This window comes from Rhopalosiphum padi, chromosome 2 (assembly GCF_020882245.1).
Source record: "Rhopalosiphum padi isolate XX-2018 chromosome 2, ASM2088224v1, whole genome shotgun sequence".
NCBI lineage: Eukaryota > Metazoa > Arthropoda > Insecta > Hemiptera > Aphididae > Rhopalosiphum > Rhopalosiphum padi.
Window position 1 is genome coordinate 82,182,075 of NC_083598.1, and position 19,742 is coordinate 82,201,816.

Here is a 19,742-nt window from a genome sequence, read left to right on the forward strand (position 1 = left end):
TTATCGTGATATCGCGAGTTATCACGATAGATATTTTTAGTTTGGCACATTAGCAGTAATAAAGATTTAAGTTAATAATAAAAAAAAAAATCAAATAGATACAATAGATACAATAACTGGCAAATCCGAGTTTAAACTTTAGAAAAAAGGCTAAGCTACCTACGAGATTTCTGTCGGTAAGGTAAGTTTTCCTTGGAAGTACTAGCTGTCTAGAATCATCTAGACTCTAGATGCAACCACGAAACTATTACTCTAGACATTACGTCCATGAAGTTAGCCCCACCAACTCGTCCGATTAACTCCAAACAAGTATCAATATTTTGCAAATTGGATTTTGGAATTTGAAAATTACTACAAACGCCGCAAATTATAATTTTAGTTTGGTTGGGTTAATTTCAATTATTTGCTTGCAGTAAGCAAACCTCTACCCCAGTGATGCCCAACCTTTTTTGTTTGGCGTGCCACTTTGGTAAACAATCATCTCCGAGTGGGCCACCAAATATAAAAGTACGATGTTGATATATCAACAAATGAAAAAAAACCGATTTATAAATTTGTAACGGGCCACACAGAATACATTTGCGGGCCGCGGGTTGGGCACCACTGCTCTACCCCATTGTGCTATCGAATTTGAGCAAGTACCAATATTTTGCAACATAGTTGTCTGGCCAACTTCACACAGCACTCAACTTCAAATTAGTGCCTAACTTTTACAACTGGTTTGTTACAAATTGCGATTACAAATTTTAACATTTTAATCTCAACCACCACTACTAACAGGGCTGTAATTAAGAGGATACGAGGGTGACAGATACTCACAGAGCCTTCATATAAAATCGTTATTAAACATTATTAAAACACATAAAAACTTAAAAATTACGAAAATCCTTGAATATCTTGTTCAAGGACACATATACTTTAATAAATTCTTATTTACACCAACCTTTCGTTTTATTTTAAGCTAAAAATCGATTAGGTTAAATACGTATAATATAAAGAAAAATATATTATATTATTGCATATTGATTAAATAAAATAGAAAAATAAGCAAATACCTTTTTGGAAACCTTAAAAATCTAAATTTGATATACCAAAACCTTATGATGGGAATTAAGTATTAATATAATATAGATAAGATCACAGATATCTAAAACGTTTATCAAATATGACAAACATGTTTACATTTTGCTGCCAAAAACACATTGTGATAAATTATTTTAATAAATTAATGTTATCAAATTGACAAATTATATATAGCGTATATAGTTTATATGGTCGAAGATATATAGTATATATCAGTATATGCATGGTTGATAACTGACAATAACTTTCTGTTGCGCCACGACAGCTCTTACGAGGAAAAAAATAAAAAATAAAAAATATTGTTATATTTTATATTTATAGTTTAAGGTTAGGATGTCTAATGTTTATTACCAATGGCCTGCAACAGAAACTGGACCTTCAGCATATATATAACTATTGATTATGTTATTACACAGATTTTATAAGGTTTTCTTCTTTCTTTGAACCTCCTCCTTTTAATTTTTCGGACCTAAATAAAAATTACTTGCCGATCCTGGTCTGTACGTATGTATTTATACACTAGTAACAGTGTCCAGTGGTTTTTTAGGTTTATTTCTACCTTAGGCATTTTTTAATTCACCACATTTCCTTCCTTATTTATCTCTTATAAAATATATTTGAATTTGCAACACGAGTATGTTATATTATTTTATATACGAATAATATATATTATTAATGGCAATTCAATTGTACGTAATATATTTTATTTGCAATTTACACATTATAAATATTATAAATTTTATTATAAATATTTTTCTACTTTTTCCTCAGCAAATATATCAATTATAACAATTCAAAGTCAACAGCTAACCTGCTTCGATATTCAATGTTAGCAAACAAATGCGCGCATTTTTCATGTTCATACTAGTACTTATTGTGTATATATCTTATATTAAGATATGTATATTAATACAATATGTAAGTATCTGTTTAATTTTGAGTGAATGAATACAATAATTTAACTTGTAATTCTAAATTATATATATTATATTATAGTATGTAATTGTATAAGAAAGATTTTTCTATTTGAAAAATTTGTAAACCTTTTTAATTTATTTAATTTAATTTTATATAATTAAAAATACTTTTTGCAATTTTGTAAAAAAAAATTGATAATATTTTGTTGTCCCCAAAAATATTTTATCGTTCTAGTGGAATTGTTTCCGACGAGATGTTGACCAGTTTTTTTTATTAATAATAAACGTTTGTTCTTTTTACGATTTTTGCTCATTATAATATTATTTTTCTATAATTACCCTGCCACCGCGGCTTTTAATTGTTGTTTGTTTTAATGAACTGACTAGGTAGTGGCTATTATTGTTATTTTATAAATAATATATATATATATATATATATATATAGTATGGATATACTAAATCAACAAAACAAAAGGTAGTAAGGGGGAGTTTACACATAATATCTGAATAGTATCAATGCATCATATTTTATATTTTTCTTGGGCAAAAATAATTATACAGCAAGTATAATATAAACTACCTATGAAGAATATATAATTTTGAAGATAGATAACAAATAAAAATGATCAAAATGTTAGGTTATACCTTGCTCGTAAAGCAAAACAGATATACATAATTATGTATAGTTTAAAAGTATGATTTTTTTTTAATTAATCGAATTGGTGTCAAACTTAAACAAAAACCGAAATTTATTTTTTTCAACTTTCTACCATAAATGTATTATTTGAATTGATAAAATAATGTAAATTTTTAATTAAAAAACCATGTGTTAAAAATAATATTATAATTATTAAGTATTGTAGGCGCACTGTACAATATCATAGTTTATGTCAATGTGTCATATTTATCAAGACTGAGTACAGACGTAAACTTATAATTATCAGTTTGGGGGTGTACCTATACAAATAGTCGAATAACTTCATAATATATTTTATTGAGATACTGAGTATATTTATCATTATAATATTATGATGTGTGTAGTTCTAACTATAATGACTATATTAACATAGGTGTATTGTATTTGTTGTAGTCTTTTAGTTGTTTTGTTAAAAATATTGGAAAAATAACTAGTTTGGTTATACATAACTTATAGGTATTTACTTCATTCGATAAATTACATTTATTCCATCGAAATGTGGAAAACAATTTGGTCACTTTTTATTTTACTTTTTATGTTAATCACTTCAATAATTGGACTGAATAATAACCAGTAAGTAATAATGTGTTTATATTTTATGTTGTCTTCATCGTACATAGCAAATCTACGCTTAGTAGTTTATGTAGCTTTGTTAATAACATTTTTATCTGTGTTTGTAATTAGGTTTTTTACGATAATTCTACTTTTTTACCGAGTCTTAAGTTTATAAAACATTGAAGTTTAGAAATGCTCATGACTAGTTTAAAAACGAAATTATCGTAATAACCTAAATACTAACACAGATAAAATAATATCCATTCTATCAATAACCAATTAAACTATGATAATAAGCTATTATTTATTACTTATAACTTATTACTATACAGCTACAATATAGGTACATTGTAATAATATTGTAAAATCAAATAATGGTTTAATATATTATTTTTACCATTGACTGATTAATATTTGATATTATCTATATATTTTTTAAGTTATGTTCTTATAATTAATTTAATTATTATTAAAATTAAAAAATTTGATCATCGTTGTATTTTATTAATAATATAAAAAATAAATAATGGTTAATAATAATATTGTAATTGTTATCAATATCAACGAATGGTTCAAACAGAATTTTGTCTCTATTTATCATATTAGTTTGTATGCAATGTAAATGGGTCTCAACAATATTTCGTTAATATTATTTATAATTTAATCCAGGATGCTAATAAAATGATGTTAAATTATGTTGAAAAGTCAAAAAAATGTTTAGTTAATCCTAATCCTAAAGTATCTTGAGGTACTCTAATTTTTAAATATCATTTAAATATTTTTGGTGAGTAAAACATAAAATTAATGAAAATTAATTCATCTAATTATAATTAAAAAATACAATTGAGCTTTTTGTGTACAAGTATTAGGTACCTAAAACATTAAGAGCGTTTAAATAATTTAGGCCATGTTTACGATCGGACAACGGCCATCTATATGTTGAAAGCGCTATCAGCCGAAATATTTCTTTGACTACAAAAGGACAAGGATTTATAAACGTGAATAATGAAAACTTATTTCAAATTATTGCATTGGTAATAAAATAATAAAATATTTAAGTAATAAATAAATTATATTTGGCAATATTTATATGGGTATTGTATAGGCTAAAGAAGCTTGGGAAGTAATTGAAGAATTTCGATCAAGCGATTTGCCTGAGTTTGCGGATACGATAAAAAATGTTTTACCAATGATAGATGGGCCGAGAAGTTTAGCCAATCGGATTACCACTCTAGAAATGCAAATTTTAAATGTATCAACAACGAAATCACCTATTAAGGGAGTAAGATGGTTTAATTTTGCTTAGTTTAGTATCTAAATTAAAGAGGGTTAAGAGAAAAACGTAATTGCTTCGCAGATTATTATTATTCGACTTTTTCAAGACAATAATACAGTTTTTTTTTTAATAATTATTATATATAAATAATTTTAAAATATCTCGTTTTGTGTAGGTAATTTAAATTAATTTATATTTATGTACCCTACCTAAATTGTGTTAAATAAATTATTATTATTACAGAAAGGTGGAGCGACATCCAAAACAGATAAATTAGAAGTTAGAGTGAGTAAATAAAAGTTAACTCGTACGCAAATAAAATTTTAATTCAATATTATTATACTTATATAGTTGACTAATTTGGAAAAAAAAATCACCAATCTCGTTAGTCTTTTGTCGATTAGCGAATGCTTAAGTAACCCTTGTCAGAACGGTGGGACGTGTATGGATCTTTATAATGGATTTCAATGTTATTGTCCAAAAAATTGGCAGGTAAGTGCCAAGATATTTATTGATCAACGGTCAGTAAAATTGCATTACCTTAAAAATCGCTATATCTAAAATCAGTAGTTAGATAGATGCATAATGCATAATTTGTATATTGTATTTTTGTAAAACTCGGGAAATAGCTACTAAATAAACTTAAAAATAAGGACTAATGACTTTGTAATTATATTTATTTGTTGGTTAAAATTTAAAAAATTAATGTACGTATTGAATTTTTGTATACTATTGTAACATCATGATTTTGATTTTGAAGAAATTATAATGTTTCAAATACATTTTCATACTTTGAAAAACGATTTCAAATAATACTTAATTGATTACAAAGGGTAGACTGTGCGAATTGGACGTAGACGAATGTGTACGATTCATGTACACGGATTTAGGGTGTCAAAACGGTGCAGAATGCAAGAACACGCCGGGAAGTTACGAGTGCGTGTGCGCGGCGAACTGGTTCGGTTTGCACTGTACGAAAAGGAAGAACGATTGCAACGGTGCAATGGCGTCGGAACTCTGCGGCAACGGCGTGTGTATTAATCAACCGTCGTCGGTTGGCTACACGTGCATTTGCAATCAGGTCGGTGTCACCGGCACGGACGAATGTTCGAAATCATCGTGTTCACACTATCGTATTTTTGTATTTCATTAAAGGGTTGGACTACGGACGGAGGACCAAGTCCGGCCTGTACGAAAGACCTGGACGAATGCAAGGAAAACAAGCACACGTGCTCGGTAAACCCACCGGTCGAGTGCAGGAACACCAGAGGATCGTTTACTTGCGGAAACTGTCCTACAGGTGATTACACTTTAATATAATTTAGTAAACTATTTACTATATATTTTACTACGTATCATATCATATGATTTGAGTTATTTTAATTTATTTAGGCTACGAGGGGGACGGTTTTGTGTGTACTGACGTCAACGAGTGTTTGATAAATAACGGTGGATGCAGTGTAAATCCCAAAGTTCAGTGCATTAACACGAGAGTACGTTCGTTTATAAATAATTTTGTGAAATAATGTATGTGTTTGGAATTCGTTCACATAAAATATGCATGCAATAATTATTTACAGCTATTGTCAAAATTAATAGCATGCTCATCGCAATGTTATTTACTATAATCATTTATTTTTTATTCAACGTATTCTTCGGTTTAAAAACTCATGTAGGGTTCGTTTAAGTGCGAGTTATGTCCACCTGGCTATAGCGGTGATGGGTTTAACTGTGTTTATAAATCTGGAGGAGCCTGTGCGATAAACAACGGAGGGTGCCATCCAAATGCTGAGTGCACTGGTAAACAAGATAAAAAAATGTTTTAATTTTTAAATTACATTAGATATTTTTTACTTTGCCTATAGTTTATGCTGAAACAACAATTCAGTGTACATGCCGGCGAGGGTATGTTGGTAATGGAGTCGGAATAAATGGATGTATTATAAAAAATAGGACTTTAACAGATCCTTGCACGAATAATCCTTGTGGTGACCACGGTGAATGCTTTGTGAATTCAAATAACAGTTTTTCGTGTCACTGTAACATGGGTTATACAGGTGACAAATTATTGACAAAAAAAAAAATATATATTTATAGTGTAAGTATAATGGTTTTGTGGCGAATTTAATTCATTCTAGGACGAACATGTAATGTCAATGAAGAAAATCCATGTTTAGTAAATCCGTGCCATAATGGCCAATGTGTCCCTGAACCAGAATCTGGTGAATTTACGTGTGTTTGTACTAGTGGATATTTTGGACAGTTTTGTGAATCATATGAAGATAGTAAGTGTATATAAATAATACATGTTATGGAAAAATATACATCGTGTACATATCGTGTTTAAACATATTTTAATTTATATACATTTTTAAGGTTGTGGTGGTTATTTTGATACATCTAATGGATCAATACGGTATCCTGAGTCAAACACAACATATCAGAGCAATATGAATTGTGCGTGGTTTATCCAAGTACATTCTTCTCGTGTCATAAATATATCTTTTGTTTGGATTAATATTGAAAAAGGGCGAAATTGTTCTTTGGACTATGTTGAAGTAAAAGTATTTAATTTTTATTTTGAATTTTCAAATACATTTTTTGATTTATTTTAGATCAAAAACTCTAACGATGATGATGGAAAGGAGTTGGGTAGATTTTGTGGAAGTACATTACCTTTAAACAATAGCATTATTTCAGATACGAATTCAGTTATTGTACGTTTTCATTCTGATGGATCCAAAAATTTACGAGGTTTTCAGTTAAATTACACAACAATACAACCAGGTAGAATTTAATTCTGTTGTATTTAAATATAATCTTTAATTTGATTAAAAACTTAAATAATTTTTTTTTTTTTTTAGAATGCGGTGGTACATTAAATATTGAATCACACGGAACATTATCCTCTCCCGGTTCTCCGGGAAAATATCCACCTAATCGTGACTGTTATTGGACTTTGAATGCCACTCCAGGAAAAAGAATTCAAATAAATTTTTTTTCATTAAGTTTTGAATCAAGTAAAAATTGTAGTTATGACTATTTAGAGGTGATATTTTCATATGGATATTATTGATGATTAAATCAATAATCATATAATAACTAAATAAGAATAATAAAATTATTTTATTTTTGATGTAGATTAGAGATGGCTTTACTCAGAACAGTCCAATATTAGCAAAATTATGTAATAACTCTCATAATAGTTTACCTCCTCCTATATTTACTTCAGGTTCACATACAAGTTTGCACTTCCATTCCGATAGTTTTTACCAATACTACGGATTTCAAATGACATACACTGTAATTGAAGGTATTTAATATTTTTATGTAATATTGTATAATTTCAATATTTCATAAATTTCTTGTATAATAATTTTTCTATTTATTAATTTTAATAATTGCATAATATTATATTTTTAATAGGTATACCTGGATGTGGTGGTACTTATACAAGCCCGTCTGGAGTTGTATCTTTTCCTACACATTTGACCAGTGATAGCTTTGATGATTTGGACAATATTAATTGTGAGTGGCATATAAATATGCCACAAAATCAGAAACTTAAACTTGAATTCGTAAAGAAGTTTGGCATTAAATATTCTACTGATTGTTCAACAGATTTTTTGGAAGTATGTGTTAAGTTTTTTTTTATGGTATTATCTAAATTTGATTAGTCCTTCATAATACCTTCAAATTCAAATATACTTCCATTTTATTACATAGGAATATAAGATTTTTATATTGTTACAGATTCATGATGGCCCTAATATAAAATCTCCATTAATTGGTCGTTATTGTGGTTCAGATAAATATGCTCAACCAATAAAAACAAACAGTAATGAAGTAACTCTTCTTTTAAAATCAAGTTTTTCATCGCCATTTGATGGATTTACAATTAAATATGAAACGTGTATGTTACATTTTTTTTTGTTAATAATTTATCATTGGTTGATTGCTATTCATAAAAAAATAATTCATTTTTAGTAAGCGCTTGTGATTCCTAAAGAATAAAGATGTTTAAAAATACTTTTCTTGTATAATTTAAAAAAGCATTGTCATTGCTTAAGTTTTTAATTTTTTAAATGACATCATATATTTTTTATTTCATATCCCGAAGTAAAATAAATTTTCACTAATGAGTGGCTTGTTTCTCATGCAACTTATACATTTATTATGATAAAATATAATAAATATGTATATATTTTTAAATATTATTTTGTTATGACATCAAAGTATATAAAGTATTTGTAAAAACCTTGATTTCGAAATAATGCGCGTTTAATATTTAAATGATTACTTAGTAAATCTATAAATGGTAGTGAATATAATAGTTGAAAAAAATGTTTGTATTTTTTTCAAATGTAGTTTATAGTAAATGTAAGGGTATCGTGTTTTCAGTTTTTTGCTTAATTATTTTAATGGGGTTGTAAAACAATATTTCTAAATATATTTTGTACTTTTAGTATGTGGTGGAATATTTACTGATAGTAAAGGTATGATAGAATCACCATTCTATCCAAATCCTTACCCACAAAATAAAATCTGTGAGTATCTAATCGTACAACCAGTTGGCAAAGCTATTCGATTATCATTTTTGGATATGGAAATGGAAGATCCTTCGTATCCAAAGTGTAATTTTAATTCTTTAGAGGTAATTTGATTTTTCAAATATTTTTTATTTACCATTTGCTCAAATAAGTTTATTGGTTTTAAACTACGTTACATCTATATATTGAATTTAATATTTATTTAAATAAGTAGCTATAGTCTAAAAATAATTGATATATTTTAGATGTAAATTAATTAAAGGCACAACATCTTTAATAATTTAAATCTACCAATATTTAATAATTTTGTAATAATTAAATACAAACTGCTAAATTATTTTAGAAATCTATGAATGACATTTTTTTTTTACGAAGTTTACTTTTTAATATTATAAGCGTTTGTAAATGTAGTGACTTTAATCCTTGGTATTGTCATAAAATATTATCTAGCATTAAATTTGAATAATTTAAGTCATTAAATTAATAAATATTTTGGAAAATAAGTCTGTACATTAATATTACATTTAATGTATTAAATTATTGTAATCTAATTGTGTTGTGTATATCTTATACATTTTAAAAACAGGGTTGAGTTTTGATTAATTTATTTTAAACTATTTGTATCATTACGAGTTTGCATTGTTTATCATATTAACATTCAATGTAAATTATAAAAATTTAAGATTAGAGATGGAGATAATTCAAATTCAACTATCATCGCATTGTTATGTGGAAATATTGAAAAGCTTTCTGAACTTCCTTATCTATCGACACATAATTATATGTGGTTAAAATTTTCTACCAAACAATTTAATTCTATTAAAGGATTTCAAGCTAACTATTCAACAATTGACATAAGTAAACAATAGAAATATTGACTTTAATTAATAATTATAATAATCATGAATCATAATTTTTTTTTTAATACCTTAGCATGTGGTGGTATCTTGAAGGAACCTTCTGGTATCATACAATCGCCGAAAAATCCAGAAAAATATTTACACCAACAGATGTGTAAATGGGTTATATCTGTAAATGAATCTAGTTTAGTACAAATAAATTGGTTATCATTTTCCTTGGATAACCAACTCACTTGTAATAAAGATTATGTTGAAGTTTATGATAATAGTGTTCGAGGAAATTCTTCAAAAGTGGCTAGGTAAGTACTAAGTAGGTAATTAAATTGATTTACTTCTATAATACAATCTATAACATTAAATTCCTTTACTATATATTTAACAATTTTTAGATATTGTGGATCTAAAATTCCACCAGTGCTGACTTCATTAGGTAATCGTCTAACAATAGTTTTTCAAACTGACCATTTAGGAGCGCTAGATGGTTTTATGTTAAATTATACCTCATTAAATAAATCACAAGGTATGGCCGTTATGTTCAGTTCTATGTATATTTCAAACCTAAATATTGATTCATATTTATGCAGCATGTGGTGGAAACTTTTTCACCCCGGAAGGTCTTATTATGTCCCCAAATTTCCCACATGAATATCCCATAAGAAAGGATTGTGTTTGGACTATAAATGTACCAGTTTCAAATCAGATTGAGTTAAACATTAGTAAATTTCTACTCGAAGAAAGTACAGACTGCCGTTTTGATTTTGTGGAAATTCGGTATGTTAAACTAAAGTATTAATAATTTATATGATCTATAATTAATTATTTCTATAGAAATGGAGGATATCCTACATCACCATTAATTGGGAAATATTGTGGATCTAAAATTCTTCCTATTATATCTTCAACTGGAAATTCACTTTTTCTAAGATTTGTATCTGACGGAACTTTTGCAAGTAAAGGTTTTTTTATGCAATGGTATACAATTGCCAAAGGTATAGAGCTAAATTAAATTAAATTTAAATATAAACATAATATGTATAAAATATAACATAACTAAAAGGTTGTGGTGGAACATTGAATTCTGGTATTGGACATATCATATCTCCTAATTATCCACTGCCTGTATTAGAAACATTAGAATGTTTTTACAAGATTGCTGTATCGCAAGGAAGTCAAATCAAGCTGACTATATTAGATATAGAGTTAGTAACAGACAATTCTCCTGAATTATTGTGCAAAGATGATTTTCTAGAAGTATGTATCAATTAAGTTTAAATACTTGTAGGTAGTATCGTTTATTTTAGATCTGAATAATAAACAAATGTATCATATATTTTTTGTGCTAGATCTTGCTTTCAAGCATATACTTGTATAAATAGGCAAGTTTTTAAAATGTTAACAATTTAAATTTAACATACCTCAATCTCATTATCATTATTTGTTTTATTTAAGCTTATCTATATAAAATTTAAAATTATACCTCATGGTAAATGTATTAATTTAAGTAAGAACATCATTTTTGTAATTACATTAGTGTATACATTTTAAGAATAGATTTTTTACAGTTTTATGATGGCGGAAGTTCTGCTAATAAATTATTAGGAACATTTTGTAAAGATACTAATGCATCTCAATTTGTACATTCAACATCAAATCAAATGTATATAAAATTTAGAAGTAGTGGTTTTTCTAAAGGTAGAGGTTTTTCGTTGAAATATTCTACTGGTATGTATAAATTAATTTAATATTAAAAATAATAATTATTAAATATTTATAACTTAAGTATATTAAAACAAAAAACGAATGGTTTTTTTTAGACTGTATTGTAACTTTAAAAGGATACCAAGGTGCGATTGAAATGGTTAAAGAAGAAAATGAAAATGCAGATAAATGTATTTGGACAATTGTGGCACCTAAAGGAAATACAATTAATATGACTTTTACTGTGTTTAAAATGTCACAAAATTTCAAAAGGACGTTAAACGATGACAGTAACAGTGACGACGGAAATATACTTACACGATATTCCAGACAAAATGGAATGTTTCGGCCACACATCCCATTAGGGTAATGAGTGAAATTTGTATATGTATTTGATGTTATATAAATTATAATTATGTATTATGTATTTAAAGATACAATTGAGTCAAGTTGTTAGTTTAGGGGATCAACATTTACACTTCTTTTTAATATATTTGAAAAACTAAAACACATAAACAACATTTTTTTATTGTAGGTTAATCAAAAAATAAAAATTATAGATAATTTTTGATATTTTCAAGAGAAATATGTAAATATAAATATTATTATTCTTTTACACACGTCTAAAGTAAAATTATAGAAATAACAATGATCTTTTGAAATGTTAGAAAAATTGTTCAATCCACTATATTACGAATATATAAATAAATTATTGATAGAAAAATACAAACTCAAATATAGCACATTCTTTACATTGATCTATTAAATAACGACGAGCATTTGAAATAACCTACTATACATTGAAGAGCAGCTTTTCGTTTCTATATATTATTTATAAATTATAATTGTACTGATTAGTGGTTTAGTTCACAATATTTACCTGCTCAAATTTTCATCGTTTTAATCATTATATTACTATGTTATATAAACTGTATAAAAATAGGCAAATAATATTTATTTCATAGCTGGTGGTGTGTGGTATTAATTTTATTAAAACTGTGGATATTTAATTAATTATTTTTTTTACATATTTTATGTTATGATCTGGAATAAATAAAGTATGGTAATAGACTAGTACATAAATAATATTTAAAAACTAGCGGTTTATAATTATAATATTAAGAAGTAATAGAGTTTCAATATGAATATTGAAATACCTAGTTATACTTGAAAGATGTATGTATAAGGAAATATCTTTTCAATACTTTTTGATATAATCAAATTTTAATTTAAATATACTAGCTGTTCGCATACACTTCATTTCACAATAAAAAAATACACTTCTTAAATAGGTCAAAAATTGTTCAATTGGTTATTTGACACTTTTGACTCAAAGTGTAATGAATCGTTTTAAATATAAACTTGTATTGCTACGAAACACATTTCTATATTACTTAGCTATTTAAATTTATACAAGAGCAATATATGGCAGCATTGTATTTTAAAGCTTTTTAACTTACAACCGTACTTAACAAATAGCAATATTTTATCAGCATAAATAAATAAAAAAACTATTAAAATTACGCTATTTCTATAAAATTGATAGAAAATGTCTATAAAGTGTCAAAATATTTTTAAATTTAAATAATATCTGAAAATGTATAATAATTTAAATTAATAATCAATTTATAATACCTATAAACAATTATTATCATTTTTTCCATATTTTTAACACAAAAAATAACAATTAGATCAAATTTTTGATTTTGAAAATTCTTGCTGCTACTATACTAAAAAGTGAATGTAAAATATAATTAACAAGTTTAATTTAGAATATCAAATAAAAGATTTTACAGTTTTTAAATAAATTACGGACATGCGAATTTTCGTTAATTAGTATTTATTTGTATTTCGTTAATTGGTATTAATTGTGTTTGTTTATTTTTAATAGACTAAAATACAAAATCGATTATTGAAATTTGAAATAAAGTATAAATAATTAAAAACAAATAGTATAATGTTAGAAATTAAGAAATTAAAAAGGTTAACATTTTGGATTTTGCATACATTTATAGATATCCTGGACCGTACTTGAGTAGACCTTTAATTTTTCATTCAATTGATTATTATTTCCATTGTAAGGACACCAAGTTATTTGTAAGTATATTTAAATTTATATAACAACAATATTTTATAGATCTTGATTGTAATTTATATTTTTATTCATAGATTACTGAAGGAATAAAGAAGAACGAAATTAATACTGTTTTGTGGAAAAATAATTGTTCCATAGAACCTCATTCTGTGATATCCTCAACTATGAACATTGTTAGAATTACTTATGAAAACAATCGGGAGTTTATGGATAGGAACGATAATTTTCGCATCGAATGGATAGTAGATGGTTGTGGTGGCGTGTTGAATAGAATGCAAGGAGAATTTACATCACCTGAATATCCTAGATATTATAGTTTTGGTACTACTTGTGAGTGGAATATTATCGCCGACGATGGAGACATTATAGAGATAACAATACAAGATTTGTGGTTTGAATCTTCCGGATCTTGTTCATTTGATTACATAGCCGTATGTTAATTGATCTGTTTAAATATTATAATGTTAACAACTGTTATGCTTATTTTAGATTTACAGCGGAAATGATGATTCTGGTATGGAATTGTTAAAAATGTGCCATAAACAAACGAGTCCAATCACAGTAACGACTAGTGGAAATGAAGCTTTTGTGAGATTTGAATCAGACGAAGATTCTCAGAGAAAACGTTTCAAAGCTACATACAGAACAATTGAATCGAGTATGTATTTATATTCTTCTATGTTTATAAACATTATAAATAGTTATTGAGAAATATTGTATAATACATAAATGTATTATGAACTCAATTCGTAATAAAATTGTGCTAAGACATCGTGAATATTCCACAATGCATTAAACGTATGAAAAAGAAATAAAACAATAATACTTAAAACTGAGATTAAGTCTAATTTTTCATACATATTATGCAGTATGATTAAATAAAAGTTTCTTTTAATATCAGAAGTTTTTTTTTTTTGTAGAATGTGGTGGAAAATTCACTGCTCCTCAAGGAGTTATACATACTAGTAATTATCCACAAAACTACGATGCTAACAGTTCTTGTATGTGGTATATTGAAATAGCAAAAACGCATTTAATTAACCTTACGTTCGTTGACTTCAATACTCAGAGTTCTCCTCCAGGAAACAAAGATATTGTTCTAGTATATGATGGCAATATTTATGGAAAATTACTTCTTAACCACTCTGGAAATAGTATACCACCTCCGGTTATATCTTTATCTAATATACTCCTTGTATCTTTTGAAGTTGGTAAACACGACTTCCAAGCAAAAGGGTTCAAAGCAATATATTCCACGGTAACTCTTATAAGTTTAAATTTGTACAATTATTTTACGATTGTATTAAATTTGTTTTTTAGGCATGTGGTGCAAAATTAATAACAAATGATTCAGGAATTATCACTAACAACCCATATTTTACAAATGGTGTGCCTGAGAACTGCACTTGGACTATTATATCTGATATTCCTCAGTCAAAAGTCACATTGACGTTTACTCATATTGATATAGTACATTATTTAGAAGATTATAATAGAGGTGAAAAGTCAAATATAACTAATTACCCTTGTTCTAACGATGTATTTCACACAATATTTCGAATTTTGGATGGTCCCGATTCTGATGCGCCTGAAATAACTAAATTTTGCAAGTCAAATCCAATACCACCACCTATCATCAGTAATGGACCGGCAATGCGTATAGAGTTCACCGATAACTCTGCTGCGTATGATTCTTTTACTGCATTTTACTCCGTAAGATCAATAGGTCTGTAAACGTGTGCTAGAATTGAAATCATTATTTACACTACTTATCACTATATTTTATATTCATTAGCCTGCGGTGGAACTTATGACTCGATAAGGGGAACGATTTCTTCGCCCAACTATCCAAATAATTATTTCAGAGATTCTGAATGTGTTTGGATATTAAAGTCTTCTGTCGGAAATCGCGTGTCTTTGAATTTCATCGCTTTTGAATTAGAAGAAGACGAATTTTGCAATGAAGTTTATGTGGAGGTCAGAGAAGGAGATTCTATGGGTCCAATCTTAGGTTCATTTTGTGGTCCAAATTTGCCATCTAATATTACTTCTGGTTTGACGCTTTGGGTCAAATTTCGTTCCAGTTCTCTTGGTTCAGCTAAAGGATTTACTGCAGATTTTAAATATGGTATGTTTATTATTATTATTATTATTATTATTATTATAGCAATTTAAATATTGTTTATATAAATTTTAGTTACAAATATTTATTTAACAAAACAATCTGGAGAAATCTCCAGTCCAATGTATCCCCGAACATATAGAGATAGTGAAGACTATTCATGGACAATAACGGTAGATCAAGGAAAAAGAGTTCAAATTATGATCAATGACTTAATTTCTACTTCTGATATTCATGAATTAAAAGTGAATGAATATTTTGTTGTATAATATCTTTTGCTTTTTTTTTTATAAATTTATGATTTTTATGTTTAGATTTACGATGGAAATAGTATCGAAACATTAATTTTATTTGGACTAAGTTCTATAGATTACGATTTAGTATTGAAGAGACCTATTACATCAACCGATAACACTGTTTTAATACAATTGAAAGCAGGCAATACAGCAATTGGAGGAATACGGTTTTTACTATCTTGGACGCAAATAGATGAGCTAAATTCGAACAAAGTTTTACCAATATCACAATACAAATGTAGGTGGAAATATAAAAACTTAATTTTAAATTTTAAAAATAAAAAATAATATGATTTTTCACGAAAGTTTCAATAAAATATAAATAACGAAAAAAATCTTCTCGTTTACAGTTAATAGTACAAGTTTTGATTATTATTTATCACCAAACTCTAATAAGAGTGTGACTATAACAAGTCCTGGTTATCCTCACGGTTACGCACAGGATCTAAATGTTACTTGGATAATACACACGGAATCACATTACCATATTAATATTGAAATTATTGACATAGATTTTTATCCCGTTCATACAACGCATACATATCTTGGAAGTTATCTTGATGTAGTAACTGGTATTGTTAATTATTTTACTATCTTATTTTCGTTTTTAAGTTAATTTATTACTGTAGTCTGTAAGTATTTAATAACTGTTTTCATTCTTCATAGGTGATATTTTTTTAATACATTTTTAAATAAATTGTAATATTAACTTATATTTTATTTTAATCTCATGGAACTAAAACGTTGACTGTTTTGTAAACACAGATTGTTTTTAAATCAACCGTACTGAATTAATTTAATAATGTTTTATGTATAAATATTTTCGATTTAGTTGATCCCGATACGGCAAAAATGATACATTTAAAAACAGTGTATGCAAATACGAATCGAATTAACGATAAAAATATAGTTGGTAAGAATAAAGTAGTATTAAATTTCATTTCAAATAAGTCATTGAATGGATCGGGATTTAAAGTTGAAGCAAAATTAAGTATGTTAAATTATCTATATTAACTGTATTTTCTTTATTTAAGAACAGAGAAATATTCCTAATTTCTCTATGTTATTATAGGATGTGGAGGTCAATTACAAGGACCATCAGGAGTCATTTACCTAACTAATATAACAAATCTATTTGAATCATTGCACTCGTATCAACTTCGTTGCACTTGGAATATCACTGTACGACCGGGAAGAACGATTTCAGTGAAACTTTTGACCATGAAATTATCTTCACATGATTTATGTGACGATAGTTATATATTGGTAAGTGAGAACTAGGAACAAGATGAGTTTGAGATTAATTTTCAAAAATTTTTTTTTTCGTCATTCTTTTAAATTTCAAGTTGCATTAAAAAATATTGACTTTGTATTTAATGTATTTAATATTTACATTAGAGAAGAAAATATATTCACAATACTTAGATATTGTTGATATGATAATTATTCGTTCTCTTATATTTATTAAACGTTTTGTATAGATAATTAATAGCATCTTTAACATAATTTTAAATTATTAAACAATATAATGTATTCGTTTTCAATTATTCGTACAATTTCATAGTTGAAAAATGGATTCTACGATGATTCGTCTTTTATTGGCAAAGGGAAATACTGTAATGAATCTGAAGAATCTAATGAATCAACATTATCTACTACTGATAATAAGTTACAGATAAATGCTGTACTAGTTAAAGGAAATATAGTAAGTTTAATAGTTTATACTTTATGACTTTTTTTAAAACAAATAAATTGAAATGCATATTGCTAAATAATAATTATTATAATAAAATGTATTTAAATTCACTGATTTCCTTAAATATTTTCTAGATACATTAACATATTTTTATTTAAAAATTACTAACGTTTAAATTTAGCTTAAAATAGCATTCGAAGAAAAATCAATTAATTGTGGTGGACAAATTTATTTGAATGATGTATACAATATTACCCAAATCACATCTCCTTCATATCCAAATATACCCCCAGCACATATAGAATGCATTTGGACGGTAGTCGTGCCGACTGGTGAACGGATATCTGTGACCATTGAAGACTTAGATTTCTCTGTTAGTAACACGTAAGTAATCCTAATATTTTTTTCTTCCTAAAAATGTATTATAGACTATTATACCTTATAAAAATTAGGTTTATTGTATATCACTAAACTTACATAAAATGATGTATCTACATCGTTACCACAAAAAATTACAAGATAATAATAAAACGCTAAAAAAAATTGAATTAATTAATATTTTTATTAGTATATTAACGTAATTTTACATTCTTGCTTATTAATCATTGATATTAATTTAGAATTTTTATTTTGTACCATACAGTCCTATGGCATAGATATTCAAATATGCAATATCACTATAATATTTCAGCGTATGATAAAATATCTTAATTATAAATACTCACTTGTATAGTGAAACATTATTATATATCTACCTAGTTAAAACTAATATGTATCCATACATTTTGATTTATTAAATAAGTAATTTGTTAATTAATTAATTTAAGATCAATGCGTATTAATTTATTATATAATTGTTTAAACAAAAAATAAATAGTATAATTTCTAGTTTACTTGAATAAAATAACTGATTGTTAAACATTTAAATTATATTTTTTAATATCAATTAATTAATTCAATGTATTATTTACTAAAGATCATTATAATTTTATGTTTAAAAATCTATAGATGTGAAACAGAATATTTGGAATTCAGAGATGGCGCAGCTCGATTTTCACGATTAATAAGTCATATTTGTCAGGATCAGGAAATTCAAGATATCGAAACTACAGACAAATTTTTATACATAAAGTATTTCACGGATTTAAATATGCCCAGCAATGGTTTTAAATTGAATATTACTATAGGTAATTACTATTTTGTTTGAATAATTAGATTTATGTAATTATGTATATTATTTTAAACACTGGTATAATAATAAACGTATTATTTAATTCGCCATCATGACGTCGTTTTTTCGTATATTAATTTAAATTTTATGGTAGATATATTTTTTTAATTACACTTTGAAAGGTTAGCATGTGTTTTATACAGATATTTCAATGGTTTTTTGTTATGATTTTAAAATTAAGTAATAGTGTGTAATATTTTACATCACCATTACGGACAATTTTAGCTTTAAAAGATTTAAGCAATCTATACAAGTTGAAATTTTGGTAGATAAATTTAACCTACATAAAATATTTTTGTAATAATTATTTTAGTTACAAAATTCGTGAATTATTTTTGTATTATACAATGTTCAAATTTAATATAAAAAATAACAAGTTTATAAAACATTTTAATTTCTAATAGCAAGATGTGGTGGTACACGACGTGCAGCTCAAGGTATAATATCGTCGCCCAAATATCCCGGCTCATACGAGTCAAGTATGGATTGTGAGTACAAGATCATCGCTGCACCCGATATGCAAGTTGTGTTGAAATTAGAGACAGTGAGTCTTAACCGCCGGAATCCAAGAATTGGAATAGTCGAAGATACGGCGAACAACGAAAATTACGACGACACGTTAACTATATTCGATGTAGACCCTTTGAACAAAACAAGTAATGTTTA

General features: G+C 26.6%; 1 protein-coding gene across 1 annotated transcript in view; it reads left to right on the top strand.

Moving 5' to 3' along the window:
• Positions 1 to 3,019: 3,019 nt before the first annotated feature.
• Positions 3,020 to 19,742, top strand: part of LOC132922603 (cubilin-like) — a 28,627-nt gene continuing 11,904 nt past the window's right edge. The window contains exons 1-41 of the mRNA XM_060986194.1: positions 3,020 to 3,270; positions 4,157 to 4,286; positions 4,358 to 4,534; positions 4,772 to 4,813; positions 4,880 to 5,020; positions 5,361 to 5,609; positions 5,684 to 5,828; positions 5,921 to 6,021; positions 6,205 to 6,328; positions 6,394 to 6,585; positions 6,667 to 6,813; positions 6,905 to 7,086; positions 7,144 to 7,315; positions 7,393 to 7,577; positions 7,670 to 7,841; positions 7,955 to 8,160; positions 8,282 to 8,441; positions 8,995 to 9,182; positions 9,762 to 9,936; positions 10,012 to 10,237; positions 10,328 to 10,458; positions 10,523 to 10,709; positions 10,767 to 10,927; positions 10,996 to 11,189; positions 11,501 to 11,660; positions 11,753 to 12,002; positions 13,652 to 13,733; positions 13,806 to 14,162; positions 14,221 to 14,389; positions 14,652 to 14,989; positions 15,052 to 15,457; positions 15,527 to 15,859; positions 15,929 to 16,098; positions 16,168 to 16,387; positions 16,500 to 16,721; positions 16,982 to 17,140; positions 17,222 to 17,415; positions 17,714 to 17,854; positions 18,027 to 18,229; positions 18,854 to 19,032; positions 19,481 to 19,732. Of these exons, the coding sequence (XP_060842177.1) occupies positions 3,194 to 3,270; positions 4,157 to 4,286; positions 4,358 to 4,534; positions 4,772 to 4,813; positions 4,880 to 5,020; positions 5,361 to 5,609; positions 5,684 to 5,828; positions 5,921 to 6,021; positions 6,205 to 6,328; positions 6,394 to 6,585; positions 6,667 to 6,813; positions 6,905 to 7,086; positions 7,144 to 7,315; positions 7,393 to 7,577; positions 7,670 to 7,841; positions 7,955 to 8,160; positions 8,282 to 8,441; positions 8,995 to 9,182; positions 9,762 to 9,936; positions 10,012 to 10,237; positions 10,328 to 10,458; positions 10,523 to 10,709; positions 10,767 to 10,927; positions 10,996 to 11,189; positions 11,501 to 11,660; positions 11,753 to 12,002; positions 13,652 to 13,733; positions 13,806 to 14,162; positions 14,221 to 14,389; positions 14,652 to 14,989; positions 15,052 to 15,457; positions 15,527 to 15,859; positions 15,929 to 16,098; positions 16,168 to 16,387; positions 16,500 to 16,721; positions 16,982 to 17,140; positions 17,222 to 17,415; positions 17,714 to 17,854; positions 18,027 to 18,229; positions 18,854 to 19,032; positions 19,481 to 19,732 (7,699 nt within the window). The 5' untranslated portion in view covers positions 3,020 to 3,193. The remainder of the gene's footprint in view (positions 3,271 to 4,156; positions 4,287 to 4,357; positions 4,535 to 4,771; positions 4,814 to 4,879; positions 5,021 to 5,360; positions 5,610 to 5,683; positions 5,829 to 5,920; positions 6,022 to 6,204; positions 6,329 to 6,393; positions 6,586 to 6,666; positions 6,814 to 6,904; positions 7,087 to 7,143; positions 7,316 to 7,392; positions 7,578 to 7,669; positions 7,842 to 7,954; positions 8,161 to 8,281; positions 8,442 to 8,994; positions 9,183 to 9,761; positions 9,937 to 10,011; positions 10,238 to 10,327; positions 10,459 to 10,522; positions 10,710 to 10,766; positions 10,928 to 10,995; positions 11,190 to 11,500; positions 11,661 to 11,752; positions 12,003 to 13,651; positions 13,734 to 13,805; positions 14,163 to 14,220; positions 14,390 to 14,651; positions 14,990 to 15,051; positions 15,458 to 15,526; positions 15,860 to 15,928; positions 16,099 to 16,167; positions 16,388 to 16,499; positions 16,722 to 16,981; positions 17,141 to 17,221; positions 17,416 to 17,713; positions 17,855 to 18,026; positions 18,230 to 18,853; positions 19,033 to 19,480; positions 19,733 to 19,742) is intronic.